Source organism: Mobula hypostoma, chromosome 9 (assembly GCF_963921235.1).
Source record: "Mobula hypostoma chromosome 9, sMobHyp1.1, whole genome shotgun sequence".
NCBI classification, from domain to species: domain Eukaryota; kingdom Metazoa; phylum Chordata; class Chondrichthyes; order Myliobatiformes; family Myliobatidae; genus Mobula; species Mobula hypostoma.
Genome location: NC_086105.1, coordinates 123,354,348 through 123,367,302, shown reverse-complemented (window position 1 = coordinate 123,367,302; position 12,955 = coordinate 123,354,348). Strand labels below are relative to the sequence as shown.

At 39.3% G+C, this 12,955-nt stretch overlaps 1 protein-coding gene across 2 annotated transcripts in view; it reads right to left on the bottom strand.

The window, feature by feature from the left end:
• The window catches only part of smg1 (SMG1 nonsense mediated mRNA decay associated PI3K related kinase), a 142,716-nt gene that overhangs the window by 108,492 nt on the left and 21,269 nt on the right, over nt 1-12,955 (bottom strand). For both annotated transcript variants that reach the window (XM_063059057.1, XM_063059059.1), the window contains exon 2: nt 3,720-3,883. In XM_063059057.1, coding sequence (XP_062915127.1) covers nt 3,720-3,883 — 164 coding nt within the window. The remainder of the gene's footprint in view (nt 1-3,719; nt 3,884-12,955) is intronic.

The window sequence follows — 12,955 nt, the reverse complement described above, 5'->3', positions numbered from 1 at the left end:
AAAAATAACCTGCAGGGCACTTCATGTCATAAATAATAAAAATTAATCTCAAATTGCATCCTCTCAGCCAAATCAAACACAATTAATTCAACTTTAAATATTTCAATCATTTAAGAGTTTAAAGTGTAACTAACAGTGAAGCTGGGGAAAATCAATAAACAGAAAAGGTTAGAAATTTGATGGAGGGTCTTAAACTTGAAGCACAAACTTTCTCCTTCCACTGATGTTGCCTACCTAATCTGAGTACGCACAGCATCAACATTTGTGCAGAACATGACTCTACATCATGCCCCCTTCTACCAATGTTGTGATCTGGCTTGCCCACGTAAAGCAGTTGTGTGTGCAGGGCTCTGTTTGCACTCAGGATCGAACCATTTAGGACCGACATGTACTGATCAATTTGCGAAGCATGCTGTTGTAATTCAGGTAAGAACATCATGCTTCATGGTGGAAGTTGGCACAACCTGCAGTCAGCAATATCCAAACCAGTGTGTTACTGAATAACAACGTTATGATTCTTTTTATTATCAGATCTTTGCCCGAGATCCGATGCAGACCCCTGGATTAGAATTTTATAAAATAGTAGTCTAGTTATGTCACAAACATAATGCAGCCAAAGCATCTTTTCCAGCATTATTTTATTGGAATCACTTAACCCGAAATTCTCTTTATAAATACTGTTCTACACATTTTTTTGAGCAGTGTAGCTGGAATAGGCAGAAAAGTTGTACGGAGTTCTTTAAATGGCAAGCTTTTACATGTTATGCAGAACTTCAAAACTGAGATTTGCAATTTGTGTCTGCCTGTGTGGCTATGTCGCATCATTGCTTCCTTATACCAACTTGGCTTAAGCTGAAACAACAAGAATTCTGCAGATGCTGGAAATTCAAGCAACACACATAAAAGTTGCTGGTGAACGCAGCAGGCCAGGCAGTGTCTCTAGGAAGAGGTGCAGTCGACGTTTCAGGCCGAGACCCTTCGTCAGGCTTAAGCTGAAGGTGGCAGTCTGGTTATTCATCTCAACAGTTGGTTACTGTAAACATTCAGCAGAAACAACATTCCAGCAATGGTTTCAGGCTTCATTTGAAATAGTTTGGGTATCTAATGGGATTAATAGTTCTCACCTTAAAAGAATTGCTGCTTCACCATATCTTCTATTACAACATAACAAAACAATTAAGCTTAATACTGCAATACCCAGTACGTTGCATATTGTAACCCATACTAAAGAATGTGGGCACACAGGCAAGGTAATAATCAAATTTAAACTCTGCCTCTGAATGAAAGGACACATTTCTTTCACATTGGCAGGAGAGATCATTGTACAACTCTGTTGCTCATGTAGACATTGCCAAAGTAACAGTTAACTATAAAACCAGAGTAGCTATTTCATCAGTGGCCCTTCATTACTGAAGTGGGAAAAACGTAGCTTCCACCCCAGATAGAAAATAATACAATAATCTGGCATTACATTTACAATGTTCTGAGTAAAGATGCACAAAACAAGTGATTTAATATCAGAGTCAATTTGCTTAAGTCTATAATCCTGGAAACATTCTGCAACAAAACTGATTCAATTCTGAGGAGGTAACCAAGTCTGGAGACTGTGGATAGCAGACATAGCCTCCATGGATGTTAAGGCCTTTGACAAAGTACCACATGGTAGGCTGGTCAAGAGTTTGGAGACCATGGGATATAGGGCAAGCTAGCAAATTGGATTCCAAAAGTGGCTTGGTGATAGGAGGTACAGGATGGTGATGGACGGTTTCTTATCTGATTGGAAGTCTGAAATTACTGAAAGTACTAAAAAAATTGGTTCCAGGCCTTTATGTTTGTGGCATACATTAACAACTTAGTCAAGAATTAGGGGTATAAGTAAGCTTGCAGATGACAAAACTGCCATTGGGGATAGTGACTGAAGTTGTCCCAGACTACAGCAGGAAAAGATCAGATGGAAAATTGAGTAGAGTTTTGTCCCAGGTGCAAAGTGATACGTTTTGGGAAGGCAAATAACAGTTGAATACAATGACTGGTAGCACCCAAGGAAGTATTAATGTACAGAGTGACCATGGGGTAGAAGTCCATAAATCTATGAAAGTGACAACAGTGGCAACATAGGTGGTTAAGTTTGATTTTTTTTTTAATGAGGTCAACACCGTTCATAGAAATATAAACAATTTCCCAATAAATTAAAATTTGAAACTGCAGTAGCTGACATACAACACTTGGGAGAGGTAGCCTCAAAGTCTTCACACTTAAATAAACTATTATTTGTGCACAAGAAACTACTTAGTATAGTAACTTGGAGGTGGGAGAAAGAGGGTTGGGGTTTGTGATACCTCTGTATTCCACAAACTATTTCTCTGCTTGAACAAAGAGTGAGAGAGGGAGAGTGTGAGTGTGTGCAAGAGACAATGATGTCAGTGTAGAAGACATTCTCTCAAATACATACAAAATTGGTCATGGCAATGCTGATGCCGTAAATATTAAGGATTGGTATCTGTTTGTATCCATGATTTCTGGATAAATATTACTGTAAGCAAGTGGTGGAGGAATATACTACACCTATTGTAAATACAATGGATAACAACTCCAGAGTACAGTATAGCACAGGTGATGTGAACTCTAGTTCCGTTTGATTCATTCCAATTAATGTTAAGACTGCTGCTTCTGTCTATAAACTCTCATTATCTTTTGTGGTCTGAATGAAAACCTACAAATGAATGCTGTCTTCATTATTACCCATAGGTTTGCTTCTAAATAAATCATTGCCTACCCCGAGAGTGCTTTTTGTGAAAAGAAAGTTTAGAAGCTAGCACAAAGGCAATCATTTCAATGCAGATAATTCTCCACATTAACTTCACTTCAGCCACTTGACGTCAAGGGAACACCAAGTTTCAGAGCATAAATTATATGGAGAAAATATTGTTAGTTTATATCTACATCTTTAATGTAAAATGAAGTCCAAAATATCTCTCAAATTATAAAAATCAAAAATCAGTACCTAAAAATTAAGGAGGATGATTGAATTAAAAAAAAAGGTGGCAAGACAAGTGGGAGCATAGATTTGTAAGAATTAAAAGGAGCACGCCCTGGTTAATATTAATCTTAGGAAATCCCCCTCTCATCTCTGGAGACCATGAATTACAAGATACTTTTATTGCTTAATGTGTCAAAATCTCATGGGTATCATGCTCTTTAGTAAAAAAAATGCCTCAAGTATCAATTCCTATGAAAACACACGTTCCTTGATGCCAGTTGACATTGCATAATGAAAATATGTAAATTCCCACGGTCAAACTTGCTCATTTAAAACCTACAAATGCACACAAGGAAACAATCTACAATCCAAAATGACCCCTATTGCAAAAGGTAGGAAAGTTTTCTCTCCCAACTAACTCTTGCAGCCAATTCTCTGCTGCTTCAAATTAGGAGAAGCATTATTTCCTGTTACAAAAGTTTGAATTACTTTGCTTTTTTGTTCAGATTTTCAATACACTATTCTCATTTCACAGTACGTCAATTTGAAAGTGCAGCAGATTATTTTTCTTTAAAGGTCAAGTTCCATGAAATTAATCTGTGCATTCACTAAATAACTTAAAAATGTACTTAATAGAAACATCACAATGTACTTGGAGAAAAAAAACCTTAACTTACACAAAAAATATTGTAATATAGGCATAGAGTGGAAAACAGCTGAAGCTTTAAGCTGGCCTTACCCCCTTCTTCATTTTGAAATCCAGCAAGGATTCGAATGTCATCATGTCTATGTCGAGACACACTGGCAGAACTGGTAGAATGCAATCCGTATGAGGCAGAATTGCCCCGATCCCTGGCCAAAGGATACTTTAAATTGTCTTGATCGGCTGTAGCAATGTCAATCCTAAAGTGTCAAAAACAATAAAAATGTGTGAACAGGCACAGTAGTGGTTATAATACTGCCTTGCAATTAAGTTTTTTTTACAACTAATTTTGAACTTGGTCATTTTAAAGTAAAACCACTGTAAATATCCAATGGAGAAGTATATCCAAGGAGCGCAAGAAGCCATGCAACCTCTCATTTGGTTGCCAAATTGACTCATTTAGTATATTCAGGAGAACTAGAATATAAAGCAAGGAAGTAATGCTATTTCAATATTTTTATTAATTTCCACATAGAAGAGTACATGATATACAGTATAAATCAAAAAAGATAGAATAGTACCAAATACATTATACTTAAGTCACACTTACAATCACAGTACCCCATATTCATAATCAAACACATAAATTAAATTAAATTGTAACACTGAAATAAGGAAGTAATGCTGAGTCAATATGTAAGTAATACAAGTAAGGCAATAGTCAGTCTACATATGGAGTATTGTGAGCAATTTTGGACCCTTATCCAAGGAAGAGTGTGCTGGCATCGGACAGGCTCCAGAGAAGGTTCACTAGAGCGATCAAAGGAATGAACGGGTTAATGTATGATATGTGTTTGATGGCTCTGGGCCAGATTACGCTGGTGTTTAAAATAACGAGGTAGGATCTAATTGAAACCAATTGAATATTGAAAGGCCTAGATCGAGCAGCCAGGGAGAAGATATTTCCTATAGTGGGGGAGTCTAGGACCAAGTTCAAGTTTAATTATCATTCAACTGATACATGAATATAGCCAGTGAGACAGTGTTCCTCTGGGGCCATAGTGCAAACCGCACTACCAACAGCACACTGCGCATGGCACAAATGGTTATGATTTCAGGAAAAAAAAAGAAAAACAATATATGGCCCAAGCTCCTGTATAGTACGACTAGACCGATGGTAGAGGATACAGCTTCAGCATACAAGGACATCTGTTTAGAATAGTGATGAGGAGGAATTTGTTTAGCCAAAGGGCGGTGAATTCATTGCCACAGATGGCTCTGGAGACCAAGTCATAGGTTTTTGATTAGTAAGGGCATCAAAGGTAACAGGGAGAAGGCAGGAGAATGGGGTTGAGATGGATAATAAACCAGTCAGGATCAAATGGTGAACCAGACGTGAAGGATCGAATGGCCTAATCTTGCTTGTATGTCTTATCATCACAAATGATCTGACTGCAACCTCAACTCAATATTCAAAGACCATTTCCAATCTTTACAGATCAGCTAAATTTGATGATCCAAATTCTTTTTTTCTTGATAACCAACTTCCTCATTTGTGTCATCAGCAGGCTTAGCAGCCTAACATCAATTTTTATGCGAGTCACTTATATGCATGCAAAAAACCAGAGCCTCAGCAATGATCCCTTATTACACTGTGCCAACCAGAAAAAGACCCATTTATGCTTACTCAGTTTCTGTTAGCCTGCCCATCTTCTATCACTTCTTACACTATGACCTATTACTTTCTGCAATAAACACTTTCAAATGCTTTCTGGAAATCTAAGTACAGTATGTCCACCTATTCTCCGTTATTCACAGCAAATTACTTCTTCAAAGAACTAATAAATTAGTTAAACAATTTCCCTTTCATGAATTACAATCTGCCTTAAAGTACACATCTATTAACATTTTAAATAATAGTTTCTATCAATGACTCAATGATGGATGCTGTTTAATGGTCTATATTGTGTCGACTTTCGTTTTTGAATAAAGGAGTTACATTTACTATTTCCAACCTAATAGAACCATCCTCAAATCTAGGTAATTTTGAAAAATTATACCACAATGCATTAACCACAGTATCTCAGTTACTTTATTAAAAAAAAGACCCAAATTACCAAACCTGCAATACTATTGATCCAACAATTGGCACAACACCTCTGCTGTAGCCATTACAATTTTCCTCAATAGCTCCTCAGTTCCAAATTTGAAATTACAGCTACTTTATGGGTATTCCTTGCATTCTCAAGTTAAAGATTGATGCAAAATATTCAATCCATCTGCCAGGTAATGAATGCAAAACTTTCAATAACCCCTACTTGGTCCACAGGTTTAAATGATCTTCAGAACCATCAAGCTGCCCAATATAGTAAGCATTTTGGGCATAACATTACAACAGGTAGTGCAGCTAACACGCAACTCCGACACACCATTTTCCTTCAGATCTCTGGTTTACTCCCTTGGAAATTAACTGACTACTCAAGTGGTCCGGGGTGTGTGCGTGTGCGCATAAATATTTAATAGACAAGTGCAAGAGGACAAATTACAGGGACAAAATGAAATGGATTGGCAGGATTGCTAAGAGTGGTATTTAATATATGAGCCTAATGACAACATTCTACAGTATTCACATTTGAAATCATCCTGTTCATATGTGGCCTTTAAAATCTACACCATATCACAACAATAAAAAAAAGTTTAGAGATTTGATCATACTGTCACCGCAATAGCGCTAAAAATGTTTACCAATTGACTTTCATCTGTAAATGCAATTGTTCTATTGGGGTTCATCTTTTAATGCTCCGGGGTAAAATTCAGTCATAATTTCCTAGTTTTTTTAAAGAAACATTATTTAGTTGCTATCCAGAAAGGTTCCATTTTTTGATGGAATTAAGTTATTACTTCTATTTAAAAAAAAGTTAGCCATAGCACAGCAAAATCAAAAGCCCAGAAAAATATGTAAGGTAATGATCGGCTAGGATCTGACTGAAAAGTTGAAGTAGGCACAAGCAGCTGAATTGTGTACTCCAGCTATTTCTGATAGGAGGGCACAGTTTCCAGCCAACTTTCTGGGAGATGGCCCAATGAAGAGAAAATAATCAAACAAAGTAAATTGTAGACCCACCAGTCACCCATGGGAAACACTAAAAATTTGTGAAAAGCCTTCAGAAAACCTTTGGGACTGTGATCACACTGATGAATAGGACAATTTCAAATATGAATGATACAGAAAGCAGTCATTTAATCCACAGCCTACCTTTTGCATTTAAAACTTCCCTATAACTTGCAGTATCCTGAGTCTTTGCTATATTTTATGCAACCAGAATTTGAAGTACTGTAAATTGTCAAAAAGAATAGCTTATTAAATGAATTATTGTACCCTGTAATGCAACACTCTCTATGCGACTTCTCTTCCAGCTTGCAGCTGATGTCAACCAAATGCAAGGAACCATTTTTGTGGCAAAGTGATAGATACTGTAAGGGTGAAATTCCACAAAATCAGGTAATTAATTTATACAAGAGTTACAAAGAAATCCATCTGCTCCATTAAAGGATCTTCATCCTACTTGGACCCCAATTTATTACCTACATAAAAGCTACCAGGTTTTAGTGAAGTACGTACCTTTCACCTCCCCACTAACTTATGCAAATATCAATAAACACACTGATCACCCCCATATTTTAGCTATTCTGTTGCACTAACCAAATTAGCATACCTATAATCACCCAGATCCACTACAATGTCCTATCTACCACTCCAGTTATACCAAACCTACACATGCAACTACATCCCTCTTGCAAACAATTCACTATCCACTTCTGGGAATCATTTTGTCAAGGTGTGGCTCACCTCTCCCTCTTCTCTGCACTTTATTCCCAACCATGCACATTAGCTACATAGGGCAGTGTCTCATTACTACACCAAGTAACTTCTCTCAGCATCTTATCCTTCATTCCACTGAGTTCAATACTATCATGTTGAAGCACTATTCCATCAGTAACCCTGCACGCATAGATTAAATAATCCTATGCACCCATAAAGTTTCAAGAGGTTTAAAGATACTAAGAAATTCACTACATAAAAGATACCAGGTGTTAGAGAATTGTGGACCTTTTCAAACTTGCTACATACAAGGCCACTGAAAATTCCTTACTATAAATGATTTGATAACATTGGCACATGTAACAGGCCATTTAAAGAGACAAAGATTCTTTATTTGTCACATGTACATCGAAACATACATAAAAATGCTTTGTTTGGGTCAAATCAAATGAGGGTCATGCTGGGCAGCCTACATGTGTTGCCCCATTTCCAGTGTCAACATAGCATGCCAACAACTCACTAACCCTAACCGTACATTTCTAGAATGTGGGAGGTAACTGGAGAAACTACAAACACAGAGTAAACTTTATTAACTGATTATGTGGTAATAAAAGGCGGCAATGTCATCAAATCTGCTCACAATTCAATCTGAAAATGAAGTTAAAACTGAAGAATTGTACATAGTGATTTTTACTACAGAATGAAATCTCAGTTTACCATAATGGACCTTTATACAGTGATTGAGCAACTAAACTCATTTAGTAACAACGGTTGGCTTCTTTTCCCACAAATTAAAGAACCTAATGATTTTTTTTCCATTTGACAATCAGACAGCTTTACATTACCTTTTATAGATTCCACTTTTGCTTTTCATATTTAATTCAAAGTATTTTGCTAAGAATTGAACTTGTCTTATCTAGATTACTTCCACTAACAAACATATCCATGCCGTTGCTTCCGAAATACTTTTCACTTGCACCTTAAAGAAACCTCACTGAAACTGAATAAACATCTAAAAAACTGAACTCAATTCGGTAACACCCCACTTCAAAATATTATTATATTTCATCACAAATGGCTTCAAGGCTAATATGGACCTTGAGAGTCAGTTTTGAGACTAGCAAGTTCCTGTTTTAAAAATGACTCACTGAAAATTTGACTTCCTTCCAAATTTGAGGAAGATATCCTGAAAATTTCCAACTTTCTTTCCAAAATTCAGAATTGAAGATGAACAATGCATTCAACAGCTGCCATGCTAAAGCAAACTGCACTGCTTTTTAAACACCCTTTACCACCAAAACCAAGCCTGTTCAATTTGATTTTAAAGAACTATTTACTACATTTAAAAACTCCAGTAAATGCAAGTATAGTTCCTGGTTATGACAGAGCAAAGTCAGCAGTGCACAAAAGAAAACTAATGCCTCCTGAATACTGAAGTTAAAGCCCGACTCAGTCATACACAGCAGTATTGTTTAATAAAACAAAATTGGAGTCACACCGTTAAGCAATTCTGCATAAGTAATTAATATACAGCTGGTGGGAGATTAATAGGAGCCACAATAAAAACAAGTACTTTGACAGTACATTTTCTTCAAAAATGGCCAATCTTTGTTTGAAATTTTCCAGTAATCAAAACTACCTAAGATTTTAACTAGAAATTTAAAAAGCATTTAAAGCTTATTTAAAAAAAGCAGATTAAAGACTTGTTTTGAGCAATATGTCAATGTTATTTTTAAACTAATTCTCAGACTGATTAATTTTACCTTTGGCAATCAAAGTTTTGGTTAACAACTTGAAGATTTAGCAACACATAGCTAGTTACTGAATGTTTTTACAGTTTTCCAAAGTAAACACAAAAGATGATAAAATTTTATTTGGCCATTAATACCTCATTAATGTTTCCCTTTGCACTTTTCAGCTTCCCATTTTCAAAAAAGGGTACAGATCCATCAGCTTCCATGGAAGTGGACAAGATTAGAATATATCCAGTCAGAACATTCTAATGCTTAATGACACCCCAGGATCCACTGGAGGCAGCTCTGCTTCTCCTTGCACCAAAGCAATTTGTCATTACCCAGCCTTTGCAAGCAGCAACTTTCACTGAGATCTAACAGACCATTCAAAAACTATTCAAGAGTCCAATTATGAACACCATTCTGAAAATAAAATCTTAAGAATGCATTCAAATTTAAACAAATATTTGGGTTCCATTACTAATCATCGACCTTAATTCAGAGAGACTAGAAGGGAATAAAATTTTGGATCAATTATGGCTAATTATTTTGTGATAATGACTTAAAAATACCACCCATTGATGACTTTGGCAAAAGCAGTACCCAGATATGCAGACAGTCCATTCTTAAGAATCCACACTTCCAGAAAGATGGATGTCATATGATCTCCACATGCCAATCAACTAACTTTGAACAAACCAAGGATGAAAAAGTACTACTTTTGCCAAGTGAAATAAACACCAAAACACATACCACATTAAGGTAAATGAACAATAAGAACTTTAAAACTATTAAAAAATTCTGTTATCTGTCAAGTAGGATGCCGTGCACAATTCTGATTTGATGGAGGCAGACATGACAGCACGGAGGAACATCTGGTGAAACTTCTGAAATGCCTGTTTCGCTGCCACCGCTACTATGTGATCCGAAATCTCCAGAGGGGAAGGCCCCGAGTCTTTGGCTTTGCTTGTTGCTCGGCGGCCAGGGCGGGGTCGAAGCGCTCGGCAGAGATGGTGCTCGGTGTCGGAGGCTTGAAGTTTTCGGATGGACTCAGAGTCGGACTGTGGTCGGGTGCTTCCAGGATGCTGCACTGGCAAATTTGCGGCACTGGAAGCTCATGGCAGGGAGAGTTTCTCCCTTCTATGTGAGATGTTGGGGCTATCGGGACTTTGAGACTTTTTTTTTACTGTACCTATCGTCTGCTCTTATCAAATTACGGTATTGCTTTGCACTGTTGTAACTACGTGTTATAATTGTGACGAAAGAGGGTTACAAAAAGTACACATAGACTAAGATGTTAACTGTCCTGTGCTGGCACCAGTGGGATCAGCAGTTGATCTGCCACCTGCCTTCAGGAGAAAGAGAGATAAGGAAGACAATGGAGCAGCATTTGGAAATGTTAATGAAGAGATGAGAGAGTTTAACGGAAGGAGACACCAGTCTGAGAACTGTCAAGATCGGCTCCTTTCTGAACCCTGAACTGTTTGAAGTGTGATGGACAGGCGATACCCCAGCAGGGGAATAAAAAGGGACAGGTTCGCTAAGGCAACACACACACGACACCATGAGGTAACAAGATCCTGGAAGCGGTGCACCTCCCACAAGTCGGCGGGAGTTTTTGGAGGGCTGGTCGCGGGACCAAGCCATAGACGCACAGGGTGGAAAGGTATGATCGGCGGGAACCTGGTGTGTGTCCGCCCTTGCCTGGGTGCCAGGTTCACTGCAAAGGAACGATCGTATCTGAAACGGAGGGGTCACAGTCGGTGACCTCAGAAGACATTACAAAGGGCTCGCCCGAAAGCTGACTGCGAGGAATATCGAAGGTTTTTGTGGAAGCCATTCTGAATATTCATTCGCTTTCGCCCTCTCTCTCCTTCCCCCTCCGTCCACCGGCACGGCAGTGATTACTGTGAACTGAACTGAACTTTGTGTCACTTTGAAACTGGTCATTTACCCCTAGACGACGATAGAGCTTGATTGATCCTATTATCCTAGTTCTGTGTACATGTGTGTTTATCATTGCTGAACTTTTGTATTTATTATCCTTTTGATTAGAGTACCGTGTTGCTTATTTCTTTAATAAAACTTTCTTAGTTCCAGTGATCCAGACTCCAACTGAGTGATCCATTTCTGCTGGTTTGGCAACCCAGTTACGGGGTACGTAACATAAGTGGGGTTCTCGTCCGGGATTTTGAATGCTAAATTTGGGACAGAGTAAATTGATTGGGTTAAAATTTCCGAAAGGAAGAAAAGGCAAACAGCAGAAATGGAGATTGAGGAATTTCTAAAGGCGCCGACCTTGGAGGCATTAGAGAATGCCAGGAAAGCGGAATTGGCAGCTGTGGCCAAACGGTTGAATCTTGTTAAGGGGAAGTTGACAATGAGGAGAGAGGAGATACACAGAGCTATCGTAGAGCACTATGTATCTAAAGGTGTGTTTCCCCAAGGGGAGCTGGAGGTGGTGTCTATTGAAAAACCTGGTGAAGACGCGGTACAGGTGCAGCTTGAAAAACTGAGACTCGAGCACGAGTTCCGGGTATGGCAGCTAGAACACGAAGAGAAAGAGAAATAGTTAGAAAGGCAGGAGAAAGAGAAACAGTTAGAAAGGCAGGAGAAAGAGAAACAGTTAGAACGGCAGGAGAGAGAGAGAGACAGTTAGAACGAGAAGAGAGGGACACAGTTGGAGCGAGAACAGAAGGAGAGAGAGTTAGAAAGGCAAGAGAGAGAGAGAGAGACAGTTGGAGCGAGGAGAAACAGAGGGAAAGGGAATTCGAGCTGGAGAAGTTAAGGATAAGGGCAGAGCAGGGGCCTGTGCCGAACCAAGGTGGAGGGTTCCGGGCGACCCAGGAGGTTAGGCTGGTTCCCCCATATGACGATACCGACGTGGATCGGTACTTTCTCCATTTCGAAAAAGTTGCTACAAGTCAGGACTGGCCGAGGGATAAGTGGGCTGTTTTGCTTCAGAGTGTACTGAAAGGGAAAGCCCAACAAGCTTACTCAGTTTTGTCCGTGGAAGATGCCCAGAGGTATGAGGTGGTGAAAGAGGCCATCCTCAGGATTTACGAGTTGGTCCTGGAGGCCTACCGGCAGAGGTTCCGGAATGCGAGGAAGCAGTGGGACCGCACGTATTTAGAGTTTGCCCGCGAGATGCAGACATATTGTGAGCGTTGGTGCGCCTCGAAAGGGGTAGATGGGGATTATGACAGACTGCTACAGCTGATCCTGATTGAGCAGTTTAAAGGTTGTGTCCCTGAGGGTATGAGACCCTACCAAGATGAGAAAGAGGCAGCCACGTTAGCCGCAACTGCTAAGTTAGCGGATGAGTACGCGTTGACGCATAGAATGAAGTTTGTCCCGAGTAAAGGCCACCAGAAGGGTAGTCAGGACGGCGGGGAGAGTCCGCCAGAAAAGTCAGAAAATAAGCCGGGGACTAGTGAGAAGGGTAAGGTAGACCCGGAGCAGTCTGGTAGGAAGTCTCCTGGGGTCGTCTGTTATAATTGTGGGAAAGTCGGACACTTTGCGTCCAGCTGCTTTGCCCCAAAGAAGGAGACGGGAAAAGGAAAAACAGCGATTTTGACTGGCTGTATCGAGCTGGTAAACGAACCGCTAGGAGAGGAAAGGTCTGCCAAAGTTCAGGAAGGGCGTGAGAGGTTTATCTCGGCCGGATTGGTGTCAGTGAAGGAGGGGTTAAACCCAGTTCCAGTGCGGATCTGGAGAGACACAGGAGCGTGTCAGTCATTGATATTGAAGAGTGTATTAGAGTTTAGCTCAGAGAC